At 42.2% G+C, this 27,721-nt stretch overlaps 2 protein-coding genes across 3 annotated transcripts in view; one reads left to right on the forward strand and one right to left on the reverse strand.

Annotated features, from left to right (window-relative positions):
- RHOBTB3 (Rho related BTB domain containing 3) overlaps positions 1-2,162 on the reverse strand; it is a 61,023-nt gene extending 58,861 nt beyond the window's left edge. The window contains exons 1-2 of the mRNA XM_040241490.1: positions 1,866-2,162; positions 1,484-1,709 (exon numbers count right to left, since the gene is read on the reverse strand). Of these exons, the coding sequence (XP_040097424.1) occupies positions 1,484-1,709; positions 1,866-1,867 (228 nt within the window). The 5' untranslated portion in view covers positions 1,868-2,162. The remainder of the gene's footprint in view (positions 1-1,483; positions 1,710-1,865) is intronic.
- The window catches only part of SPATA9 (spermatogenesis associated 9), a 58,056-nt gene continuing 31,897 nt past the window's right edge, over positions 1,563-27,721 (forward strand). Inside the window, exon 1 of one of the 2 annotated variants that reach the window (XM_040241491.1) lies at positions 1,563-1,627. The gene's annotated coding sequence lies outside the window, so the exon portion shown is untranslated. Of the gene's footprint in view, positions 1,628-1,702; positions 1,747-27,721 lie in introns of those variants that run through there. The other variant, XM_040241492.1, reaches the window with a different exon arrangement.

Consider the following 27,721-nt stretch of genomic DNA (forward strand, 5'->3'; position numbering starts at 1 on the left):
TTATTAATAATAACATCAACAGGAGTTAACTGCTCAAAAAAACCAAAACAAAACAAAACAAAACAGGAAAGGTTATCCTAACATCCTAATTCAGCTTATTTTATTTCCCCTCCATTTATTTACTCTATTCACTCAATATTTGTCCTACTGAGTGTAACCCCAGTAAGTTTTTAGATTGTATGATTTTTCACAATGAAATGATCAAAGGGGAAGAAGGGTTTCATTTGTTTGCATGGACTCCAGCCAGTAAGTTCTCTACCCATGCTTCTTATGATCAGCATCATCAATGTCGTAATTAGGAGTTTAATAGCCTCCCTGTTAGACTGAAAAGGCCTGTTTTTCATTTATTTTAGTCTACTAACATAAATTTACTTTTTAGCTGAAAATTTATTTGGACAAGTGATCTTTTCTTTCTGTAATATGGAAATCCGCATAAGAAATGTTTTTACAGACATTTTATACATTTCTTTGGAAAGGTGTATTCTATCTTTGTATAGGTGTAGCCTATAGTCCCTAATTCACTTTTCTTAAACTGTGGTTTAAATGTAAACCTAACATAAAGATAACCTCTATTTTTTTCCGACCTTAAACCTTCTTCTGTTATAAAATGTAACACTTAGCTGCGATGTAGATTCTATACTAGTAAAGACTCAGGAACTTTGAAATAAGACTACATGAAAACATTCTGGATGCTACTGTGTACTGAATAACATTTATACCATCAGGGTGTAGATTTCTTTCTTCTTTTATTACTCAAGAATTAGACTAGCATTTATCAACTTCATTACAATTTCTTCTAATCATCGCAAATTTTAAAGCTTTTTTCAAGTCCCAAAATAGTACCAGTAATATTTCTGATTTACGGGTCAGGAAAAAGAAATGGCTAAATATATCAGGAACATCTGCACTATTAAAATTAAAAACTAATTAAAAATTTTTCAAAGTGCTATAAACGAGTTGTTTAAATTTAATTCTCAGTTCCTGACTTTCCTCCTCCTTTCCAGGGGTCCTATTTCTGAGCTGGCCCCCAGTGAAATGTATTTTGGCTCTGTTGAGCTTTCAGAGATCTTTATTTTTAGAACACTCATATTACTATATCCCCCACACAGGATAGGCATTAAAAAAAAAAAAAAAAAAAAACCCACTGCTCTCTGCTGGTGAAACTTAGTGACCCGCGTCCCTTGGGGTTGGGACATTTAAGGGTCAGCTGTCTTAACCAAGAGACAACCCACAATCGTGAAACGTACGCCTAAGTGCTTCACATTCTCACTGGGGCTTTTTTTTTTTCTTCTTTTTTTGCCTTCTAAGAGTGTTCTTTGATTAGGCTGGCCCCTGCCCCCTGAAACGAAGGACCAAAGACTTTCCCCAAAATGTTAAAAAAAAGAAAACTCTCCCCCAGTGACCCGGACGTTGACATTCATGAAAGGGGGGGCGGGAGGAGAAAAGAAAGAAAAGGAAAGGAAAGCTCCGTCAGTCCCCTTACCCAGACGGGACAGTCGTGGACCACCAGCTTGACGTTCCCAAACGCGCTGGCCTGATACTCGGTGAACACGGGCCGCGCGGCCGCGCCGCTCGCGCTCAGCAACAAGCTGCTCTCGTCCCCGGAGACCAGCGGGCTTCTCCCCAGGTAGGCGCGGATGAGCCCCGACGGCCGGCTGTCCTGGTGGAACGCGTCCCCCTCGTTCCCCAGCGCCACGATGTGAATGGACCTAAGGCGGCCGAGACCGCGGGGAGAAGAGGCGCGTGGTGAGCGCGGGGGGCAGCGCGCGGCGAGGACGGGCGCGCGAGAGCCCCCCGGGCCCGGGGTGGGGCGCACGGCACGCGCCGGAGCTGGAGACCAGAGCGGGCCCGCGACGCGTACGTACATGATCTCCAGTCCCCCGGGCCCGGGCGGCGGCGCGGAGAAAGGTCGGCTCCTTGCGGCCTGCGGGGGGCCAGGCGGCGGCGTGGCTTCCGCCCCCCGCCACCACCACGCGCGCCCCCCAGCAATCAGCTCATCCCGGGCCGCGTCTCCCCCTCCTCGCGCGCCTCCAGCGCGGCGCGGCCGACGCAGAGCGGGCGGGCGAGCGAGCTCCGGGGGCCGCGTGCGCGCCGCCAGCCAGTCAGGAAGTGCCGGGGCGCATCCCGGGGCGGGGGTACCCGCCGTTCCCGCTGCCGGGCCCCCGCCGCCGCCGCCGCGGAGACTCGCCGGGCGCCGCGCTCCCCCGGCCGGGCGGCCCGCCGCCGCGCCTCCTGCTTCTGGCTCAGCGGCGGGTGGGGGAAAGCCGGGCCTCCGCCCCCCTCTGCGGGCCGGGCGGCAGCCGCACGTGCCGGCCTTGGAGAGGGGGGTGTCCTCGGGCGGGCGCGGGGGCCTCGCTCCCCGCTGAGGCTCCCCCCCGAGCCCGGGCAGCGGCGGCGGCGGCGGCGGGCCGGATACAAAGGAACGGCCTGCGCGGGGCGCCGCGGAATATAAATTAATAAATACGACGCCCCGGCCCGAGAGCTCCCGGTCACCAATCCGCCTGCAGCAAGTTTGTTCAACTCGAAAGGCTGTAACCGGAGCCGAGCGGGCGAAAGGGGATGGGGGGGCGGGGTGTGGTGATGGGGCGGTTGCGGCCCCTGCTCCCTAAAGACTAGGGGGAAAAAAAGGGTAAGGGAAGCCAGGGAATCCAGCCCCTGGCCGCTCCAGCAGCCCCCCTTTCCACCACCCCCCCACTTCTTGGCCTTGACCAAAAGTGTTTTTACCAAGTCTGCCGCTTGGTCATTTGTCAACATGTAGTACAGCTGTTTTCTACAATCATACTTGCGAGAAAAAAAAAAAAAGAAAGGCAACATTCATCGTGGTGCAGAAAGGGTTCTTTGTTCACGCACCAATTAATTCGCGAACGTCGCTTCTCGGGAGGATTATTTACTACTTCAAGCTATATTTGGCATCTTTTTTGACCAAAAGCCGAAGGATTTGTTTTGTTTTAAGTGTTGAGGTTCTGATTGTGATAGCTGTAGGAAGTCGTTACGCGTGAGGTTGTTTAACGTGTTTACAGACCAAATGCGAGCTTACGTGGGGGATTTTTCGGTACGCATTATGGCTACATGTTTAATAATAGCTCCTCAGACCAGCTGAAAAAATAACGATCATGCTAATACAAGGATACTTTAGATTCTTTCATGATAACGCCTTGAACTAAAGGCTGTGAGTGTCCCCAAAGGGCCTCAAACTGCCTCGATGCAAGTGAACACTGGAATCCATTGGATTCGAAGAGGAGCCAGAGTTTACTCTGGGGCTCTGCCTCTCCATAAACATGAAAATTCTCGCAAGTGCTCCGTGTTGAAAGAGTTCTTGTTTATCCCTTTATTTATTTTGCCCTGCTTTAAAATGTTGCTGTTTCTTTTCTCAACAGAACTGTTTTGAGGCTATGAAACAGGAGGTGCTGAGTAGGGCAGTTAAAACCCTAGGGTGAGAGGCGTTTGGAATGTGAGCAGCTTTTTATTGTGGGCCCCGGTTGCTCAGTTGAAAGGGGTTTAATAGTTTCTCGTGCTCAGATAGAGTATAATGGGGGGCATTCTTTATGTAAGGCACTGATGTTTAAAAATCGTATTTCCCTTTGCACCCAGTATAGTTTCCCTTTTAGTCTCTAGAAGCACCCCAAAATAGTACAAGATCATCTTTTCTCATGGGTCATCAATCACCACCAGTAACCCCAAGTCAAAAGCAAAGACACCGGAATGGTTGAATGGATATAGAAAATGTGGTATATACATAGAAGTAGTATTCTAAGAAAAGAGGGAAATCCTGCCACATGTTGCGACATGAATGAATCTTGAGGGCAATAAGCTAGTCATAGAAAGACAAAGACTGCATTATTCCACTTACATGAGATATCTCAGGTAGTTAGACTCTTAGAAAGCAGAATGCTAGTTTTAAGGGGGCTTCTGGAAGAGGAAAATTTGGAGTTCAATGAGTGTGGAGTTTCTGTTTTGTAAGCTGAAAATGTGAAAAGAACTATTGCCAACAAGGTGCATGTGGTAATGTGCATTTTTAAATGGTGACAATGGTAATGCGTTTAGTGCATTTTAGCACGAGACAGAGAGAGAGAGTTAGAGTTGCTGGAAAGGGGCAGGAAGGGTTGGGAAGCTGGGAAGTTGCTGGAAAGGGGCAGACAGCGTTCAGGTTTTCCTCAGATATTGAGTATGTAAGCCAGGCCAGTGCTGGTACGCACGGGAGATATTAAGATACATAAGACCCAGTCCTTATTCTTGAGAAGCTAAATCTATTATTAATGGTCACTATGTGGTGAATATTGATGCATCTGATCCTTTTGAAAATGTACTTGTTCCTTAAAAATTATCATGTAGGCTTATGCATTCAGTAATAGAGGTAGGAACAAAGTACAATGATAAAGTTCAGTGAACGTTAAGAAGAGATCTGTGCCTTCTTTGTCATCAGAGAGAAGTGCATGCAGGAAGTAGCCACTGTCTTAGGTCTTAGAAGAGGAGGAGAAGCCTGCTAGCTTGGGAGGAAGGGGAGGTTAGAAATACTGGAAAGAACGGACAGACGTTATATGCAAATCACGTGCAAAGATGTAGAGATGTGGATGATCGTGGCTTATTCAGGGAACAGCAAGAGCTAAAATTAGTGCTGGTGTTCTGATGCCTTCATTACAGCAGGCAGAAATGAGAGTGGTAGAAGCTTCCCAAGAGATTTCCAGTGTCAGCCTTGGTGATACTTGGAATCCCTAGACCAACTCTGTTTATTTGACAAAGACTAGCTGGATGCTCACCAAACTCATTTTCTCTTCCAGGCCCCATAGAGAAAGGACATGTCCCAGAGTTTTTGCATGTAGATAGGGCCATGAGATTAGTTCTCACTAGTGGAATATGATCCCTTCCTGAGCAGTTAAGGAGCGTACCATCTCCATGTTTTTTCATCTGGCTATCTACCAACTGGATGAAGCCAGGTCAACCTTGAAGCCATGTGTTTGACTGTGTTTGACCTACAGCTTGGAAGCAACCTGAGTCTCTGAATGGTTAGTTACAGCAGAGCCTCCTCACGGCATGCACTGTACTGTGATATGAGTGAGAAAATAGATCTTTATTGAATTAAACCAGACATTTTGGGGTCAATTATTACAGGAGCTAGTCACACAATATCACTGATGGTCCATTTCCTGATATCTTAAAGATTTTTTTTCGTAATTATCTTAAAGACTACCTTTTAAATAATCATTTCTCTTTTATGTACAATTTTTGTTGGGTTTATATATTTGTAGTTCCCCTCATTAGTAGCATTAAGGGTTTGTTTGTTTTCACTTTTGCCAGGGTATAACAAATTGGATTATCTTATGTCCTCTAACCTCAAGGTCACTGCAGAACACACACGTAAGGAAGGACCTACAGACTTAACAGTATGTTTTTGTTTTCCTGGCTGGCATGCCATCATTTCATATTCACTCAGATAGATGTTCTTATCCTGAGATAAAATATAACTGCATATGAGTGTAAGATGCATCTCCAAAGTGAGGAGCCAGCATCAACCCCTGAAATTCCGGAAAAGGTATTTGAATTTTTATCTTCAAACATTTATTTTGACCCCCCCCCCAAAAAAGGAAAGAAATTAAGCTCTGCTGATACTTAATGTGAGGGTTGGTGGTGGCACCCTGATTTGATCCCAAAGTGGGCAGGCATTCAGGGTGTTCTGCGGAGATGATGGGAGCACCACAGCACACAGTGGGAGAGGGGAGGACTCTCTCCTGTGTTCACTTTTTTTAAATTATTTTTTAATTGAAGGATAAATGCTTTACAGAATTGTGTTGGTTTCTGCCAAACATCAATATGAATCAGCCATCAATATATATATATGTATAGGTTACATATTGCTACATGTTGCGGTTTCTGTATCTGACTAAATGGATTTATAGATGACATTTAAGTAAACTATTGCAGCATGGATCAATGGAGACAATGTTAATAATGCAAGAACGGGCAAACACAATGGACCGAGCTGACATTTCGGGCACTCTCTGGGAGTCACACTGTAAGGTGGAAAACTAATGACTAATCAGATTGACAATCAGTTGGCAATAATCATTAAAAACTGTTTTAACAGACTTAGAGAATGGACTGTGGACACGGCAGAGGAAGGAGAGGGTAAGACGAACTGAGAGAGTAGCCTTGACGTAGATACATGATGCTGTGTAAAATAGGTAGTGGAAAGTTGCTGTGTACCACAGGGAGTTCCACCCAGTGCTCTGACAACCTAGGAGGGTGGGTGGGAGGGAGGGGGTGTATGTTTACTGATGGCTGATTCACATTGTACAGCAGAAACCAACACAGCATTGTGAAGGAATTATTCTCCAGTTAAAAGTAAATTTTAAAAAACGGGTTTAGGTATGGATTTATACTTACTTTTGCTAACATCTTCACGTGAAGGATGTATTACAGTTAATAGATAATGTTCTGAGTGAAAGTGAAAGTCACTCAGTCATGTCTGACTCTTTGTGACCCCCATGGACTGTAGCCCACCAGGCTCCTCTGTCCATGGAATTCTCCAGGCCAGAATACTGGAGTGGGTAGCCATTCCCTTCTCCAGGGAATCTTCCCAACCCAGGGATCGAACCCAGGTCTCCTGCATTGAAGGCAGATTCTTTACTGTCTGAACCACCAGAAAAGCCCAAGAATACTGGAGTGGGGAGCCTATTCCTTCTCCAGAGGATCTTCCTGACCCAGGAATCCAACTGGAGTCTCCTGCATTGGAGGTCAATTCTTTACCAGCTGAGCTACCAGGGAAGCCCTATCAAAGTCCAGTTTTTGAACTGTGGTGTTGGAGAAGACTCTTGAGAGTCCCTTGGGCTGCAATGAGATCCAACCAGTCCATCCTAAAGGAGATCAGTCCTGGGTGTTCATTGGAAGGACTGATGCTGAAGCTGAAACTCCAATACTTTGGCCACCTGATGTGAAGGACTGACTCATTTGAAAAAGACCCTGATGCTGGGAAAGATTGAAGGCAGGAGGAGAAGGGGAGGACAGAGGATGAGATGGTTGGATGGCATCAACTTAATAGACATGAGTTTGAGAAAACTCTGGGAGTTGGTGATGGACAGGGAGGCCTGGTGTGCTGCAGTCCATGGGGTCGCAAAGAGTTGGACACAACTGAGTAACTGAACTGAACTGAACTGAACTGAAACCTGGACATCCAAACTTGAAGATAAAGCTCAGTGATATTTCTAAAATGTTTAAGGAATGAACGATTCAAGCAATACTTTAAAGAAAATTCACCAATTATAAAGGCTATGAAGTCTTTTCTGAGCTTCCTTAAAAATAAAAAGTCAAAAAGCAACATACCATTGGGAAAATAGTTTTCTTCTTGTGAAGATAAGTGTTATTCCCAGCAACACATGGAACACAAATGGGGTTGGGGGGGGGGGGTGGAACTGCATTCCTTTGATAGCAAATACCTTGAGCATATGAATATAAAACATTGCTAAAGACCTAAAGACACAAGTATTGGAACATGTTACGCAATGTGGGAAGTTTACTATAATGTTAAACAAAAAGCACAGATGTTTTCAATATGTCTCATGTTATGGTGTTGAATAGATTCTGTTTCAGCGTGGTATTTACTAGATTATGTTTCAGTAATGAAATACATTTTAAAATGACAATTCTGTGAGCCACTAAAGGAAAGCTATAGTAGAGAAGATATTCTTTCTCTAATACAACTTAACGATGGTATTTTCAACAACTGACTTTAAAAAAACAAACTTTATTTTATGCAAAACTTCTGTGAGTGAGTTACTTAGACTTGAAAAAAAAAAAAAAACTGTTTAAAGAAAGGAAGGATTCCAAGCTTCCAGTGAGAGCAACCACATGGAATTCATTTGAGGTATTTCTCATAAGCAGTTTTCCCAGCAAAGAAGCTGGAGCCAGAAACTAAGGTTAATTTTGTGAAAACAAAACTTGTATAGCAGTTTTTAAAAATACTTCTTCACTGTGAAATATAACATATACAGAAAAGTGCATAATACCGATGCATGTAGTTAATAAATAATTATAAAGTAAGCATTCCTAAGCAATCTCCCAGTCCAGAAAATGGAGCGTTATCAGCACTCATCAAGGGTGCACACACACACACACACACACTGCCCCCCACTCACAGCCGCCCCTACTCAGTTACAATTCTATTCTTTTTCTTAGAATCATGAGCCTGATTTTTGTGATGACTATTTGTTTATTTTTCCTTACAGTTTTACTATCTATATGTGCATTCCTAAGCTGATATTCTGTTTTTTCTTGTCACTGAACTTTATGTAAGTTGCTGTTGCTGCTGCTGCTAAGTTGCTTCAGTCATGTCTGATTCTGTGTGACCCCATAGACGGCAGCCCACCAGGCTCCCCCATCCCTGGGATTCTCCAGGCAAGAACACTGCAGTGGGTATATACGTTGAGTCTTATATATATACTCAGTTCAGTTCAGTTCTGTTCAGTCACTCAGTCATGTCTGACTCTTTGTGACCCCATGAATCGCAGCACGCCAGGCCTCCCTGTCCATCACCAACTCCCGGAGTTCACTCAGACTCACGTCTGTCGAGTCCGTGATGCCATCCAGCCATCTCATCCTCGGTCGTCCCTTTCTCCTCCTGCCCCCAATCCCTCCCAGCATCAGAGTCTTTTCCAATGAGTCAGTTCTTCTCATGAGGTAGCCAAAGTACTGGAGTTTCAGCTTCAGCATCAGTCCTTCCAAAGAAATCCCAGGATTGATCTCCTTCAGAATGGACTGGTTGGATCTCCTTGCAGTCCAAGGGACTCTCAAGAGTCTTCTCCAACACCACAGTTCAAAAGCATCAATTCTTGGGTGCTCAGCTTTCTTCACAGTCCAACTCTCACATCCATACATGACCACTGGAAAAACCATAGCCTTGACTAGACGGACTTTAGTCGGCAAAGTAATGTCTCTGCTTTTGAATATGCTATCTAGGTTGGTCATAACTTTCCTTCCAAGGAGTAAGCGTCTTTTAATTTCATGGCTGCAGTCACCATTTGCAGTGATTTTGGAGCCCAAAAAGTAAAGTCTGACTGTTTCCACTGTTTCCCCGTCTATTTCCCATGAAGTGATGGGACCGGATGCCATGATCTTCGTTTTCTGAATGTTGAGCTTTAAGCCAACTTTTTCGCTCTCCTCTTTCACTTTCATCAAGAGGCTTTTTAGCTACTCTTCACTTTCTGCCATAAGGGTGGTGTCATCTGCATATCTGAGGTTATTGATATTTCTCCTGGCAATCTTGATTCCAGCTTGTGCTTCTTCCAGTCCAGCGTTTCTCATGATGTACTCTGCATAGAAGTTAAATAAGCAGGGTGACAATATACAGCCTTGACGCACTCCTTTTCCTATTTGGAACCAGTCTGTTGTTCCATGTCCAGTTCTAACTGTTGCTTCCTGACCTGCATAAAGATTTCTCAAGAGGCAGGTTAGGTGGTCTGGTAGTCCCATCTCTTTCAGAATTTTCCACAGTTTATTGTGATCCACACAGTCAAAGGCTTTGGCATAGTCAATAAAGCAGAAATAGTTGTTTTTCTGGAACTCTCTTGCTTTTTCCATGATCCAGCGGATGTTGGCAATTTGATCTCTGGTTCCTCTGCCTTTTCTAAAACCAGCTTGAACATCAGGGAGTTCACAGTTCATGTATTGCTGAAGCCTGGCTTGGAGAATTTTGAGCATTACTTTACTAGCATGTGAGATGAGTGCAATTGTGTGGTGGTTTGAGCATTCTTTGGCATTGCCTTTCTTTGGGATTGGAATGAAAACTGACCTTTTGCAGTCCTGTGGCCACTGCTGAGTTTTCCCAATTTGCTGGCATATTGAGTGCAACACTTTCACAGCATCATCTTTCAGGATTTGAAAGAGCTCAACTGGAATTCCATCACCTCCACTAGCTTTGTTCGTAGTGATGCTTTCTAAGGCCCACTTGACTTCACATTCCAAGATGTCTGGCTCTAGATTAGGGATCACATCATGATTATCTGGGTTGTAAAGATCTTTTTTGTACAGTTCTTCCGTGTATTCTTGCCACCTCTTCTTAATATCTTCTGCTTCTGTTAGGTCCAGACCATTTCTGTCCTTTATCGAGCCCATCTTTGCATGAAATGTTCCCTTGGTATCTCTAATTTTCTTGAAGAGATCTCTAGTCTTTCCCATTCTGTTGTTTTCCTCGATATACTCTATACACTCTATATACTCTTTTGTGTCTTGGTTCTTGTGCTCATCTTCATTTGTAAGATTTATTTATGTTGTTGTAGCTGTGGTTTGTCCCTATTATTCCTTTTTATTGCTGAATAGCATCCAGTGGATATATAAATTACTATTTCTGTATCCATTCCATTTTAGATGCACGTGTGGGTTATTTCTAGTTTTGGCCTATTCCAAGCAAAGCCTGAGGTGAAGAGCTGACTCCTTGGAAAAGACTCTGGTGCTGGGAAAAATTGAAGGCAGGAGGAGACGGGGACGACAGAGGATGAGATGGTTGGATGGCATCACCGACTTATGGACATGAGTTTGAGCAAACTCCGGAAGTTGGTGATGGATAGGGAAGCCTGGTGTGCTGCAGTCCTTGGGGCTGCAAACGGTCAGACACGACTGAGTAACTGAACTGAACTGAACTGTCAAGCAAAGCCACCAAAAACTACTCTTGTTTTAAAATATAGTATCTTGGTGGATATGCTAGATCACAGGGTAAGTCTATGTCTAATTTTGGTAGATAGTACCCAACTGATTTTAAACGTGGTTTTAAGTATTACACTCCCAGTAGCAGGGCATGAGAATTCTCTCTATATTTCTTAATATACTTAACTAACAGTATATGCCAGACAGGGGGCTTCCCAGGTGGCTCAGTGGCAAAGAATTTGCCTGCCAGTGCAGAAGACACAGGAGATGCAGGTTCGATTCCTGGGGAGGCAAGATTCCTTGGAGAAAGAAATGGCAACCCACTCCAGTATTCTTGCCTGAAAAAATCCATAGACCGAGGAGCCTGGTGGGCTGCAGTCCATTGGGTTGCAGAGTTGGACACGACTAAGCACACACACATGTCACGTCATATGCCAGATATATTAAGTGCTTTATAAATATTGACTTTTTAAATTTTTAAATAACCCTATCGAGTAGATTCTATTACTATCCTAATTTACAGAAGAGAAAATTATAGCATAGAGAGGCTAATTTACTTGCCCACAGCTATATAAATAGTGAGACTCCGGGAGCTGTGATTCTAACTTAGATAACTAACTCCAGTTATCAACCCCTCACCCACTATGTGTTTTGTGATTGAAAATGCATGTAACCTATAAAAACTCTGATTATCTTATAGGTTTTTAAAAACCATTTGAATAACATTAGGTAAGATGGAAATATATCCATCAGATTTAACCAAATCTTCGCATAATAAGTGATAAGACTGAAAAATAAATTGGTGGTGTTGTTCAATCGCTAAGTCATGTCCGATTCTTTGCGACCCCATGAACTACAGCACTCAAGGCTTCCCTGTCCTTTACTATCCCCTGGAGTATGTAAGTATGATTTAGCAACCCAGCTAAATTCTTCCATTTAAATTCCCATATCTTTGTGAGCTCTTTTCAGAGAGCCTTTAAATAAACTGAACATAAAAGCAGACATCTGTGTTGCTCTATCACAAAATTTAAAAGATAATGTTGTTGCTCAGTCACTAAGTTGTGTCCGACTCTTTTTGACCTCATGGACTGCAGCACGCCAGGCTCCTCTGTCCTCCACTGACTGCCAGAGTTTGCTCAAATTCTTGTCCGTTGAGTCAGTGATGCTATCTAATCATCTCATCCTCTGTTGGTTCCTTCCCTTTTTGCTTTCAATCTTTCCCATCATCAGGGTCTTTTCCACTGTGTTCGCTCTTTGCATCAGGTGGCCAGAGTATTGGAGCTTCAGCATCAGTCCTTCCAATGAATATTCAGGGTTGATTTCCTTTAGGATGGACTGGTTTGATCTCCTTGCAGTCCACGGGACTCTCAAGAGTCTTCTCCAACACCACAGTTCAAAAGCATCAATTCTGCAGTGCTCAGCCTTCTTTATGGTTCAACTGTCACATCCGTACTTGACCACTAGAAAAACCAGAGCTTTGATTGCCTTGTCATTTGTTGGCAAAGTGATGTCTCTGCTTTTTAATATGCTGTCTAGGTTTGTCCTAGCTTTCCTTCCAAGGAGCAAGCGTCTTTGAATTTCATGGCTGCAGTCACTATCTGCAGTGATTTTGGAGCCCAAGAAAATATAATCTGTCACTTTTCCCCCTTCGACCTGCCATCAAGTGATGGGACCAGATGCCATGATCTTAGTTTTTTCATGAAGCATATTCAATTGTTATTCTCTGTAAAAGATCTGTTGGCAATAACATTCTAGAGAAAAGTATATTTTGTATTATTAGTAATACATTTTTCAAAGTTTTTTAAATGTGATTTACTTTATCCTTATCTCATCTATTGAAAAATTTCCATTTCCATGTGTTTTACTGTGGTCACAATATATTAACAGTAATATATGCTAAAACTGAAACTCCAGTACTTTGGCCACCTCATGCGAAGAGTTGACTCATTGGAAAAGACTCTGATGCTGGGAGGGATTGGGGGCAGGAGGAGAAGGGGACAACAGAGGATGAGATGGCTGGATGGCATCACCGACTCAATGGACATGAGTTTGGGTGAACTCCGGGAGTTGGTGATGGACAGGGAGGCCAGGCGTGCTACAATTCATCGATTGCAAAGAGTCGGACACAACTGAGCGACTGAACTGAACTGATGCTTGTCATTTATAAAGATATTGGGGGTATACTCAAAATTCTTACAATAGGATGCTCAGTCCAAAAATTTAGAGACTACTGGTCTGGTGTCTGAGCCTGTGTCTTAGAGAGGAAGCTTAGGATATCACAGTGGAGTCCTGGTCTGCCAGGAAGCAGAACAGGATGCTGGGCTAGCTGGTGCTGCCAGGGCGGCTGTGAGAGAGGAAGTAAGGGTGAGATAGGAGAAGGTAACACAGATAAACTGCAGACCTACTTGCCTAGAAACCAGCCCAGTAAAAAAATGTATTTGTATTGTAGTAACTAATCTAATGAAAGATAAACGTTTGTAAATTTACACAAAAATCACAGAATTCAAGATTAGCTTTTTCTTTTTTTTAAACCACCAGAGCTTGCAGTACTCACATAAGTAATGCAAAGTCAGGTAGCAGAGTCAGTAACCATACACTTATTCTTGAGGAAAGTTGATGTCCCTCTTTTTATTACCTGGATAACTCTTCTCAGAGAAACAGTCAGCAGTTTTCTTCTGAAGTTTTGGATCTCTTCTAAACTACAAGGCTGCAATATCATTCATTCTGTTTGGTGAAGCTGAAGTGAGAATCTGTACCATGTATATACAAAAGCCAACTACTGTAAGCTCTTTCAGAAAAGGTCTAAGATGTTCATTTGTGTGTTTGAACATATCTATTCACCTGTGTTATTGTGCCCAATCATGTTTTTCAAACAATTGTTCTGTTTTTCAGTTAAAATGTTGCTTTAAAAATGCCAGAACATATATTTCATGGAATCGGGATTGCCTCTTTCTTACCAGCACTTTACAAAGGTTTGAACTTCAAAGAAACCTGGGTTTTTAGCCTTTACTATGCCTGCTCTGTTATTGGCCCTGGGGGAAAATATATGCAAATATCATAATCAAGCATATTGATTGTGTGATTTATTTATGCATAATATCTTGTGACGTTTTCCATGTGTAGACCTACAGAAATACAGGATATTAAATTTGAATGGTGTAATATTTTGTTGCTAGTCCTCCTTTTTGCAGAACTGAAATATATTTAAAAATAGGTTGTTTTCAGCATTCCTATCATCTGTCTCCTGTTGTAACTGTAATACGCAGTTTCCAGTGGTAAATCCTTCCGTCTTCCTCATCTCTTGTACTCCTTTTATTTGATCTGTTCAGGTGTGTGCATCCCTGCCAAGGCCATCCACTAGGCATCATCCTAATGGGAGCATTTCACAAGCATGCTTTCACGTGTTCTCCTATTTCATTCAACAGCTATCACAAGCTGCTTAACATGACTTCTGCCCTCATGCAGGACTGCTGATTCCTATTTTTCTAGAAACTTGCTTTATACTTTCCACTTTTGTGTCTGTGACCCTGTCTTCAATTAAACACTTTTACAGTGAACAACAATTGAAATTTTCTTAGTGATATTTTTTTTGAGGCAAGCCCTACTGATACCATTAAATCAGCAATTTGTATTCTTGGGGAATATCCTTTTGGCATTATAACAGATCATTCAACTTATCTGAAGGATGTTATTTTCTCTTCCTTTGATTCCTGCTTCTGTCACTTTTTCCAGAGATCCCTGTGGACACATTTTTACTAGCATTGCTCTCCACACTCCTTTTTTTAGAGCCCCTTCAATTTAAAAAGTCTATGGGACTGGAGTATTATTATTGATGGGTATTGTCTCCTCTCACCTTTAAATTAAAACATCTGGACTTGTGTGATTATCATCATCTCTCCAGCTGCACTTCCAGTTTCCCCCTGACCCCATCCCCGCTGTAGCCAGATCCAACCCCCTTTTCAACCAATAGGTTCCTACTCCTACAGGGCAAACACGGTTTCTGCTGATGCAGGGGCTTGTTTCCCATGCTTCCTCAAGATGTTCTAGTGATACAAGCGCCTTCCCAGTTAAGACTAGAGTGAGACCAGGCAATTCAATCTACATTAAATGGCATTCAAACCTCCCTCCGTGAAGTGATAAATAGGGGAAGCTAAAAGCAAAGTCAGTTCTAGATTAATCCCAGTGGCAAGCAGAGCCTCTCAAATTTTCCACTGAATATCCCTGAAATGAGAGGTAGAGTACAGTATTTAATATTCCCAATGCCTGACCTGCCGCCCAGGTAACGGCATAAGTTGCCCACCATAATCCCAGGATTTTTTTTTTTTTTTGTCTTCTCAAAAGTCCTTAAACCATGGTATATCATTGTTGATTTAATATAAAGGTAATAGTTCAATTACTTGGCACCAGGTAAAATGAAAGGATAAGCCTTGTTTACATTATGACTTAAAGAGAATTTATGAAATCTTAAAGAGAATTTATGACACCCTGAGGGCAAGAAAATTCTAGTGAAATCTAGAAAGCAACATTTCTTTTTTGAACTGGTTAGTTAAGAAACTATATTTTTGTGGGTCAACAGAAACAAAAGAATAATCAGTGTTTGTGATTGGAATGTTTACCACATTGGGAAAGATCTTGTTTTTATGGGTCATTATGGCAAACTCTTCAGAATTGTGAGAAAGGTCGATGGCTCTTTGAACAAAAAGAATGAGACATTCAGAAATGTGCAACCCTGGCATAATGCAAGAAGCAGTGAAGTATAACATACTAAAAAAATACAAAGCAGACACAAAAGCAGAGTTTGTTTTGTTTCGTTACACATGTTTTAGCACTCACTAGCTATAGCCTTGAAAAGGAACAGTCTGTTACTAGGTCGCTACACATGAACAGTCACAAACTGTACACAATTTGTAACTCCCCAGGTTGGACTCTAGAATTAGGAGGCATTTTCTGCCAGTGCTTTTTATTAACTTACTGTGATTTCTAATAAATTACTCAGTCCTCTTGCATTAACGATGATTACAACAATGTTTTGCTAATGACTCCACCATGATCTCAAAGATGTTTTTTTTTGTAGGAGGACAGATTGATTTAAATAGAGTCACTTTTCTAAACCACTATGCTAGAAATGTCACAGGGAGAGGTCAGCTGGGTTGCTCAAGCTGGCCTCAGGATGACATTGCCTCAGTCGAGTCACATTTTCCAGGGCTCATTCCTTGGTTTTTGCAAGCCCAGAAGCTTTATTTTGTTAGGGTGTCCAGAGTTCATCATATGCAAGGGTTGAAGGTTGTGCTAACCCAATGCACAAGAGGCCAGTGTGTAAACTATTTATTCATTTATAATCACAAGGTTAACTATCAATGGGCCTGGAAATCTAGGATATGTGGCCAGCATTTTCTTTTCCCTTTAGGTAAGTCTACATGGGAAGCCCTTCATTACCTTCTCAGTTCAACAGACATCTATAAAGCACCTAAGGTACAGGACCTTTTGATACCAAGGAGTTTACACTTTAATTAGAATTATGGCAGCATTAAATTGTGTATGGAGACATTATTTCCAGAGCAAACTGCAGTAAGTGAATGTATGCCTTGATCGGTTTTCTAAAGTTCTATCTTTTGATTGACAGGTTTCAGCCCTTTGAAAGTAAAAGTGTTAGTCTCTCAGTCGTGTCCAACTCTTTGCGACCCCATAGACTGTAGCCTTCCAGGCTCCTCTGTCCATGGGATTCTCCAGGCAAGAATTCTGAAGTGGGTTGCCATGCCCTCCTCTAGGGGATCTTCCTGACCCAGGGGTTGAATTCAGGTCTCCTGCATTACAGGCAGATTCTTTACCTTCTGAGCCACGAGGGAAGCCCAAAGGGCTGATAGCTGTCTGCATGATGGGATTAGCTGCGAAGATTTTCCAGTAGCCATTCACAATTTTGTTGTTGTTCAGTCATTCAGTCGTGTCCGACTCTTCATGACCCCAGGGGTGCAGCGCACCAGGCTGCCCTGTCCCTCACCATCTCAGAGTCTGCCCAATTTCATGACCACTGAGTCGGTGATGCCATCTAACCATCTCATCCTCTGTCCCCCTCCTCTCCTCCTACTTTCAATCTTTCCCAGCATCAAGGTCTTTTCCAATGAGTCAGCTCTTGAGAATCATGGAATTCTCAAAGGCACCATATTCACAGCCTCCTTCTAAGTATGCTTCTTAACAAATACTTCAAAGGAACTTGATAACCTGCTGAACAGGTATGCAAACAACTGTGTATAATGCAGCTGTATTTTGTACTTCTAGATTCTCATATCAAGGAGTGACCTAAAACCTTGGAGTCTTCCAGAACCAATCTGGACCCCATCACCACCCACTACTCAATAGAAGGGCATTTCTCGGGCAAATTCTTCTTGAAAACTTTATAGCCAGTTTAACCCAACATGCCCTGTTTCCTGATATCCTTACTACCAGCCCAACTATACCTTATCTCGATCATCTAGGTTTGCCCATACTTTGCTTTGTACCGAAAGTTTTCAATTTACCTTGTGGAATTCCAATCTGAGTGGAGGAGGAGAACCAGACCATTACTTCTCCATCCTCCTGAAGAATTTCTGTTCTCTGAGATCCAAGAGAAACCAAACTCCCACCTCTCTCTCTTTCTCCTGTTGCTGTCTCTGGGTGGCTAAATTTGACTGTAGAAAACCACAAAACTCTGCAGATTAATGGTGCTACAAATTCACGGTCTCCATTCTTCAATCGGGCATTCGGTACTGCCTGGCAAACGTAGCTGATGCTGTTGTTCTCCAAAGTGGTCCAAGCCTTCTCACTGTCCACCACCTCTTCATCAGGAGAAAACGGAAGCGTCAGGTGGGGAACTGTCTCAGCTTCCCACTACTAAGCTGACAAATTTGCATGCAGCCACATACATCCTTTTCTTTCTCCTTCAGTCCCAGTGCAGTAAATGTCCTTTATCTTACTCAAGGCTAGTTGCTGTGGTGGTGCTATATGGGCTTCCCCTTTTGACACTGGAGGGACTGCTCTCTGTGTGTCCCTTTTCTTCTCCTGTCTTCACCGTTTACCTCTCTACTCTTCTTTACTCTCAGCATTTGTTAATGAACATGTCCAAATCTCCAGGTACTATTCTTTCCTCCCCCTCTGGCTAGAAGCAACTTTTTCTTAAAAAAGTTTTGAGTTCTGAGATACTTAGTTCTCTAACTTCTCAGGACTGGTATACTGTCTATAATAAATTTTCTAGTGTTTTAAAGAGACTCGTTTTAAGTGCTACAAACTTGCTCACCTGGAAAATGATTGTGACTGTTTAGAATTCATATATTATAAAAGTTCTTAGGGTTAAATGTTGTTTTCTTCTTTAAACTTTTAAATTATGAAATCTATAAAAAGTACAAAACATACATGTCTAGTTAATGGATAACTATAAGACAAACAGTCATTTAGTCAACATTCTAATAAGGAAATACCCCCAACCCATCTTCTGGATCCTTACCTTCAGAAGGTGACCACTTTTCTGAATTTTTTGGTAATGATTTCTAAGCTTTTTTTTTTTTTTCTAAATGAGTTTAACTCTTTCTTTGCTCATCTCTCGTCTCCACCTTGCTCTGTATGCTGGAAACCTAGCTTGTGTAAACTATATCCATAGGCTCCTTTTCCCTCCTGCCTTTTAGTTGCATTTAGTCAAGGGGAAGATCAGAGGGAGCAGAATGAGAAAGGATATATCCCTTCCCTGGCTTCTCCTACAGCATCTCTCCAAGGGCTCACTGGGCTTGTTTCCGTTCCTGGGGTTAGCCAGAGAAATAAAAACTACAGGATATGTAAGTGTGTGTGTATGCATATAAAAAAATACTATATGTATATAAAAGAGAGAGATTTATTTTAAGGAATTGGATCATGTAGTTGTGGAGGGCTTGATAAAAACAAAACCTTCAGGTTAGGCCAGCAGACTAGAGACCTAGGGAAGAGCATATATCAAGTCTAAAAGCCATTTGCTGGCACACTTCCTTCTTAGGGGAAGTCAGTCTTTGTTCTATTAAGGCCTTCGATTCATTGGATGAGGCTCACCAATATTATGGAGGGTAATCAGATAACACCATCCTTATGCAGAAAGCAAAGAAGAACTAAAGAGCCTCTTGATGAAGGTAAAAGAGGAGATTGAAAAAGCTGGCTTAAAACTCAACATTCCAAAACCTAAGATCGTGACATCTGGTCCCATCACTTCATGGCAAATAGACGGGGAAACAATAGAAACAGTGACAGACTTTATTTTCTTGGGCTCCAGAATCACTGCAGATGGTGACTGCAGCCATGAAATTAAAAGACACTTGCTTCTTGGAAGAAAAGCCATGACAAAGCTAGACAGCATATTAAAAAGCAGAGACATCACTTTACTGACAAAAGTCCGTATAGTCAAAGCTTTGGTTTTTCCAGTAGTCATGTATGGATGTGAGAGCTGGACTATAAAGAAGGCTGAGCGCCAGAGAACTGATACTTTTGAAGTGTGGTGTTGGAGAAGACTCTTGAGAGTCCCGTGGACTGCAAGCTCAAACCAGTCCATCCTAAAGGAAATCAGTCCTGATTATTTGTTGGAAGGACTGATGCTGAAGCTGAAGCTCCAGTACTTTGGCCACCTGATACCAAGAGCTGACTCACTGGAAAAGACCCTGATGCTGGGAAAGACTGAAGGCGGGAGGAGAAGGGGACGACAGAGGATGAGATGGCTGGATGGCATCACCGACTCAATGGACATGAGTTTGAGCAAAGTCTGGGAGATAGTGAAGGACAGGGAAGCCTCAGTCAGTTCAGTCGCTCAGTTCTGTCCTGCTCTTTACGACCCCATAGACTGCAGCATGCCTGAGCTCCTGCACTAAGTGCCCTAATTTTTGGCTTTGATCCTGGGACAATTACAGTTATCAAAATATGTAATGACTATTAGTGATAATGTAGGACAGTTGCTAAGGTCAGACACAAAGTTTTGAAGATCTCTATTTCAACTCCTTCACTTTACTGATTAATAAATTTGAACTGAGGAATTAAGTGACGGTAGTTCCTACAGGTGGTCAGATCAGGCCTGACACTAATATCCCAGGATCTCTTGACTTGGGAATATATGGGAATCCTATATTCACATCACATCATGTTACCACATTATTTTTTATGATTTTTCCAAAATTCTTATTGGTGTGATTTAACAAAAATACTCGATACTTTAGGTGGGGGAATGCATTGACAGTGAAGAAACGTCTGAAAAATAAAGGTTACTGTGTTGACAAAATTTGAAAAGGTGTTAGCTTTGGGGATTAAATCTTTCTTCTGATACTGTTGCTAGGCTTTCTCCCTAAAAACCATCGTCCCTTTTCTTTGAAATGATGTCTGGCAGGACCCCTATCCCTTGGGCCTGCAGTTTTCATCACAAATGACGTCAGGCACATTCACCACCATTTGCTCCTCTCCACCAGCAGGTCCAAACGCCTGGGCCTGAATGTCTGGGATTTTAGGCAGAATTCTAAAATCTAAAATTCTAAAAACTCAGCCCCCAAGGGTATGCAAAGTTAGGGGAGGAATAAGGTCTTGGAGGAGAGGCCAAGACAACCTCTGCTAGCTGCCTGTGCCATATCCGGCTCTGAGCAGGCTACCTTTGCACAGACCCTGAGGGCTGGAACTCCCAACACCAGGGGTTCTGGAACCTCCTGGAAGCTGGCGACTGGACTCTGTCCCAGGTTTCCTCATCCCAGGCCTGGCTTCACTCCGATGTGTGGACATCACACGTCGTGGCACATGCTGCGGGAACCGGCCCACAGGTCTCTCATCACAGACGTAGAAGTGGGGGCAGGCAGGTATTGGGGTGCCCCTTTGCAGCCGGGCTGTGGTGGAAACAATGGCTGCAGCCGGGAGGCCAGCGAGGGCTCCAAAGGGCTGCTGCGGTAGTGTCTGCACCCCCGGGCAGGTGGCCGGCCTCCACTGGGCACCTGACCGGCAGGTGGTCGAGGGGCACCCAGAGCCCCGCAGCCCCATGTGTAGCCTGCCCTTTTGGGAGAGCTGGTCCAGGTGAGGACGGCGCTCAACGTGGTGGGCGCAGGAGCCGCGACTCCCCGAGAGCGGTCCTGTTGATGATGGAGAGAGAAAGGGATCTTTCTTCTTTATACTGGGCAAAGATGAAAATTGAACCAAGACAGTATGAATTATGGAGAATTACACCACGAGCCTGTAGGTAAACTCTAAGCAGAATAAAGCTGAAAGTGAAAAAGTGGCTCAGTTGTGTCCGGGTCTTTGTGACCCCATGGACTGTACAGTCCATGGAATTTTCCAGGCCAGAACACTGGAGTGGGGAGCCTTCCCTTCTGCAGGGGATCTTCCCAACCCAGGAATGGAACCCAGGTCTCCCGCATTGCAGGTGGATTTTTTCCCAGCTGAGCCACAAAGAAAAGCCAAGAATACTGGAGTGGGTAGCCTATCCCATCTCCAGCAGATCTTCCCGACCCAGGAATCGAACTGGGGTCTCCTGCATTGCAGGCGGATTCTTTACCAACTGAGCTATCAGGGAAGCCCTACAGAATAGAGGTGCTGAGTTAAAAAAAAAAAAAACTTACTGATTTTGCCCCAGAGATGAAGCAATAACTATATGAATAACTATATGAAGTCAAGCTTATGCCCTTGACTTAGTTGTTTTTCTCTTCTCACAGGTGTGCTTTCTCAACATTCCATAAAGTGGTGGCCTCGTCGTCTCCGTTTATACATGGCTCAGTTTCACTTCTTATAGTACAGTATAGTATAGTTATTACTGCATGGGATGACCTCATTCGTTTGCTGTGTCTTCTCCTACCATAATACAAGCTCTATGAGAGCGGCGATCCCACTGTTTTACTTACCACTGCCCCCAGTTTCTTGCACAGTGTCTGACATGTTTACCAAACAAAAGCTTTTCAGACTTTGGCCTCCCAGAGTTGACACCCTTTCTCATGCTTGCATAGAGACTTTGTGTTACTGCTTTTGTAATGTTATTGTAATTGTCTTTGAAACTGTTTTCTATTACCGGCGACAAGGACTTCTCTTGTTCATTTCTGTGTCCTAGGTCCCTGGTATTCAGTGGGCACTCAGATTTTGATTGAAAAGGTGAAAGCTGTCCATAATAGAATTTCCGATCATATGAATCTTTTTCTAAACTTCTTAGACCATCTTAGAGTATTCCTCCTATTGTTATTGTCTCCTTTTTCTTGCTGCTCTTGAAAATCACTCACTCCAACTAAGAGAGGCAGTATGTTGAAGAGAATTCAAAATTTTGAAAACAGAATGTAGACAAGAGTCTTTGCCCTGCCACTTCCTCGGTGGGGATACTTTATAAATTCCTCAGAGCTTGATTCATCAAGTTGGTACAGAGATAAAGAATCCATGGAACATGCATACTATCACGTAAGAAACGAATCGCCAGTCTATGTCCGATGCAGGATACAGGATGCTTGGGGCTGGTGCATGGGGATGACCCAGAGAGATGTTAGGGGAGGGAGGTGGGAGGGGAGTTCATGTTTGGGAACGTATGTACACCCGTGGGGGATTCATGTCAATGTATGGCAAAACCAATACAGTATTGTAAAGTAAAATAAAGTAAAAATAAAAATTAAAAAAATATATTGATACAAAGATAAAAAAAAAAAAAGAATCTGCCTGCCAGCGCAGGAGATGTAAGAGATGCAGGTTCAATTTTGGCTTGGAAAGATTCCCTGGAGTAGGAAATGGCCACCCACTCCAGTGTTCTTGCCTGAAAACTTCCATGGACAGAGAAACCTGGTGGGCTACATTATATGGGGTTGAGTCTGACACAGCTGAGCAGTTGAGTAGAATAGAACTCATGTATGGCCCACAAAATCATTCTGTTTTCTATCTTTAAATAGAATCTGAAGAAATAATCTGGCTTTACTACATCCTTTAAAAGAAAAACAAAGCTTGCTTTTCCAATCTTTTAACTGCCTAGATAATGCATCTTAGATATGTTCAGTTTGGGGTTTTATCAACTTGTTTGTGTGAAAATTGAGTACTAACTACAAACTGACAGGGATGGTTTAGTCACTAAGTCGTGTCTGACTCTTGTGACCCTATGGGCTGTAGCCCACCAGGCTCCTCTGTCCATGGGATTCTCCAGGCAAGAATTCCGGAGTGGGTTGCCATTTCCTTCTCCAGGGGGTCTTCCCAACCCAGGGATTGAACCCAGGTCTCCCGCATTGCAGGTGGATTTTTTTCCCAACTGAGCCACAAAGAAAGGCCAAGAATACTGGAGTGGGTAGCCTATCCCTTCTCCAGCGGATCTTTCTGACCCAGGAATCAAACCCGGGTCTCCTGCATTGCAGGCAGATTCTTTACCGACTGAGCTATGAGGGAGGCCACCAACTACAAACTGGGCAGATGTAATTTAAGTCATTGGTCGAGGGGACTTCATTTTAAAATAAATGGCGTTGTTATTATAATTATTGTCTATAGTCTTCATAGGTTAGGACTATAGGCAATTTATTATACTTTTAATTTGTAAGAATTATTTTTGTACAAGGTACCTTAGATATACTTAAGAGGATTAGTTTGTGCTGACTGAACACCAGTGTTGTCTTGTGGCAAATTTAGATAAATTTGCACATGGTGAATTTTATCTTGTCTGGGCTCAGCTCTAAAGAAATGTCATCAACTTGCCGTAGACGTGTTGGGTCAAAGAAAGAGTGGAATGCATCCTTTAGTGTTTTAATTTTTAGCGCAGGACAGTTTTCTCTTTTATACCTATGTAGAATTACATGGAATGACCAATTTTTCTTTTTTATCTTGTTTGAATATTATTGCTTTGACCAGGGAGATCTGCTTAAGCATCTAGGCAATTAAGCTGTACATTCTGTGACTACAGGGGAAGGGACCAAAATACAAAATCTGTATTTTTAGTCATGCCTGGCAGACATTACAACATGAAGTAGATGAATCTGAGACTAACCAAAGGCCTTAGAAATATGTGGACTGTGGATACTTAAATGTGTTTAATATTGCTTTTCCTGAAAGGTTTCAATTTTAGGTTGCCTATTTCCAAGGTGAAGATGTCTATCAGATGATACATAGCTTCTCAAAAAATCTTATTTGCAATTATGTCTACAGATTTGATGTAGAAAAGATTTCAGTCTAAAACATAAATTTATAACATAACTTTTCTCAGGCTAAAATAAGATCTTTCCAATCAGAAGAATATTTTATCTTATATGTAGTTACTTTCAAAATCTGAGCAAGTTGCTAATGAAAGAAATGGCTAGTTTTGGTCCAAAGAAGATAGCAAATTGTTTGATTCTGTTCCATGGGATGTGAGTTCCAGTAGAGCAACTGTTTTCATCTATTTTATTCACTACGCTATCACATAATAGTTGTTTATTTAATATTTAATGACTGAAAGGACATACCCTTACCATTATTACTGGAATAACCTTAATGATAATTTTTTACTAAAGGTGTTACAGCAGTTTGTTCATCGGGTTATTTCCTTTCATTATTTGTATTAAATTGAGAAGATGCATTTATAAATTGCTGCAAGAGATAAAGATTGTAATACTTTGACACCTGTACACATGATTAAGTTTTAGAAAATATACACCGCCATTACTTTCGGAATCCTTGTATGCCCTTGTCCAATCCCATCTCTTCTTTGCTTCCTCAGAGGTCGTAAGCACCATCCTGAATTTTATGTTTATGCTTCCCTTGTTTTTTTCTCTATAGTTTTACCACACGTATGTGTACGCCTAATACATTGCTTAGTTTTGAGTGGTTTTGGACTTCATATAAGTGGAATCATGCTTGACTTTTTTTTTCCTGTATCTTGCTTTTCCCATTCAAAACCACTGCATTACTGCTATTCATTCATTCATGATGTTGCACGTAGCTATAATTCATTCAGGTTTACTGCTGTAGAGTAACCATAATGGAACTGTTATGATTTATTTATTAATTTTGTAGTTGTTCGGGTGGTTCACGAGTTCTTGATATTACAATTAGTGCAGCACCGAGCATTCACATGGCCTGAGTCCTCCCTTGTAAAGCCCAAATAATGATGACAGAGACCTTTGTTGTTCCTTCAAGCTAGCTTCTGTGTCCTCCTCATCAGTTCAGTTCAGTCCAGTCCAACCGAACTGACTCTGTGTGTCCAACTCTTTGCGACCCCATGGACTGCAGCACGCCAGGCCTCCCTGTCCATCACCAACTCCCAGAGTTTACCCAAACTCATGTCCATTGAGTTGGTGATGCCATCCAACCATCTCATCCTCTGTCATCCCCTTCTCCTCCAGCCCTCAATCTTTCCCAGCATAAGGGTCTTTTCAAATGAGTTAGCTCTTCGCATCAGGTGGCCAAAGTATTGGAGTTTCAGCTTCAGCATCAGTCCTTCCAATGAATATTCAGGACTGATTTCCTTTAGGATGGACTGATTGCATCTCCTTGCTGTCCAAGGGACTCTCAAGAGTCTTCTCCAACACCACAGTTCAAAAGCATCAATTCTTCGGTGCTCAGCTTTCTTTGGAGTCCAACTCTCACATCCATACGTGACTACTGGAAAAACCAATAGCCTTGACTAGATGGGCCTTTGTTGGCAAAGTAATCTCTCTGCTTTTTAATATGCTGTCTAGGTTGGTCATAACTTTCCTTCCACGGAGTAAGTGTCTTTTAATTTCATGGCTGCAATCACCATCTGCAGTGATTTTGGAGCCCAGAAAAATAAAGTCAGCTACTGTTTCCACTGTTTCCCCATCTATTTGCCATGATGTGATGGGACCAGATGCCATGATCTTTGTTTTCTGAATGTTGAGCTTTAAGCCAACTTTTTCACTTTCCTCTTTCACTTTCAAGAGGCTCTTTAGTTCTTCACTTTCTGCCATAAGGGTAGTGTCATCTGCATATCTGAGGTTATTGATATTTCTCCTGGCAATCTTGATTCCAGCTTGTGCTTCTTCCAGCCCAGCGTTTTTCATGATGTACTCTGCATATAAGTTAAATAAGCAGGGTGACAATATACAGCCTTGACATACTCCTTTTCCTATTTGGAACCAGTCTGTTGTTCCATGTCCAGTTCTAACTATTGCTTCCTGACCTGCATACAGGTTTCTCAAGAAGCAGGTCGGGTAGTCTGGTATTCCCATCTCTTTCAGAATTTTCTACAGTTTATTGTTATCCTCCTCATCAGTTCAGTTCAGTTCAGTTGCTCAGTCGTGTCTGACTGCAATAGGACCACATTAATCTTCAAAAAGCTTTCTTCCTTTCTGGCCTGAGATTGCCCTGCTTCATCTTGTATTTCTGCTGATGCAGACTGCTATCAGCTATTTCTTCAAAGAGTCCTGGTTCCTAGTAGGAGGGTGGGGTATTTTAAAGCCTAGAATCTGAGTGTTAGATGTGCTGTTTTCTACTGGGGGGGTGGGGGGCGGGCAGTGTTTCTAACTGTACTGCTAGAAAAAAGGTATTTTTAAAAATCATGAGTTTATGATGATCTTGTTGATTCTGTTTAACATTGTGTTTTACTTTGTTCTTTGATTTTTTTTAATTTCAGAGTTTTACTCTATTGCACTGAAGGAGCAGCAGGATGGTTATACAGTGTTCTCTCTCATTCAGTTTTGAAAATCTAAACTACTTGCAAATTCTTAAGAATACCTTTACCACCAGATTAGAGCATTAAGTATAATAAGTAAAGTCTCATAAATTAAAACACATTTAAAATAGCTTTAAATGCATTTTTCACAAGTAAGTCAGCATATATTTTTGTATCATGTTCACTCATGCTTAAGAATTAAAGCAAGTATATTACTCTGATGGAAATATGGGGAAATTTCTCATTCATGCAATATACAGGGATAATATTTCAAGTTGAAGGGAAAAAAATCTGTCTTATTTTTTTTAATGTATCCCTATATAATCACCTACGTGATAAAGAAACCTATGAAGTTTCCCAAAAGTCAGATATATATTTTCAGTTCATCCAAAGCACCTGATTATCTATAACTAAATGGGATTTCAATAAAACAAAAATGAGCCCTATGAGTTCCTATAAACAAAAGCTTCCAATGGACTAAGGACAGGAAATCATTAATGCAATCATTCCAAGGATTATGGTTGTTCCTTAAGGTACTTCCCTGGTGGCTCAGATGGTAAAGTGTCTGCCTACAATGAGGGAGACCTGGGTTGGGAAGATCCCCTGGAGAAGGAAATGACAACCCACTCCAGTGCTCTTGCCTGGAAAATCCCATGGACAGAGGAGCCTGGTGGGCTATAGTCCATGGGGTCGTAAAGAGTCAGACATGACTCAGCGACTTCACTTTCACTTTCTCTCACTTTAAGGAGTACAAGGTCAAACCTGTCAAACCAGAGGCATGGAGGTATCATTTTATGTTAATTTGCACATAATTCCATTTAAGTTCTTTATCAGGGTATAATATATGAAAAGGGCTTCCCTGGTGGCTCAGACGATAAAGAATCTACCTGCAGTGCAAGAGATGCAAGAGACTCAGGTTCAGTCCCTGGGTTGGAAAGATCCCCTGGAGAAGGGAATGGCAGCCCACTCCAATAGGAAAAGTCTTTCCAAAGCAAAAAAAATAAAAGGGGGTATTACTCAGCCCTCAAAAAAATGAAATGATGCCATTTGAGACAACGTGGAGGGACCTAGAGATCATTATACTCAGAGGAGTAAACCGGACAGAGTAAGGCACGTATCACGTGATAACACATGTGTGGAATCTTAATATTTGATAATACAAATGAACTTATTTATAAAACAGAAATAAACTCACAGACATAAAAAACAAACTTATGGCTACCAAAGGGGAAAGGAAGGGATAAATTAGGAATTTCGGATTAACAAATACACACTACTACATATAAAACATTGGGCTTCTCAGAGAAATTTCATTCAGGTTTTTCTGTACTGGTATGAACTTTTTGGTCAACCCAATAAATAAAAACAAGGGTCTTACTGTATAGTACAGGGAGCTATATTCAATATCTTCTAATAGCCTATAATGGAAAATAATCTGAAAAAAGTACATACACACACATACACACATATGAATCACTTTACTGTATAACTGAAACATTGAAAATCAACTATACTTCA

Source organism: Oryx dammah, unplaced genomic scaffold (assembly GCF_014754425.2).
Source record: "Oryx dammah isolate SB20612 unplaced genomic scaffold, SCBI_Odam_1.1 HiC_scaffold_5, whole genome shotgun sequence".
Lineage (NCBI taxonomy): Eukaryota > Metazoa > Chordata > Mammalia > Artiodactyla > Bovidae > Oryx > Oryx dammah.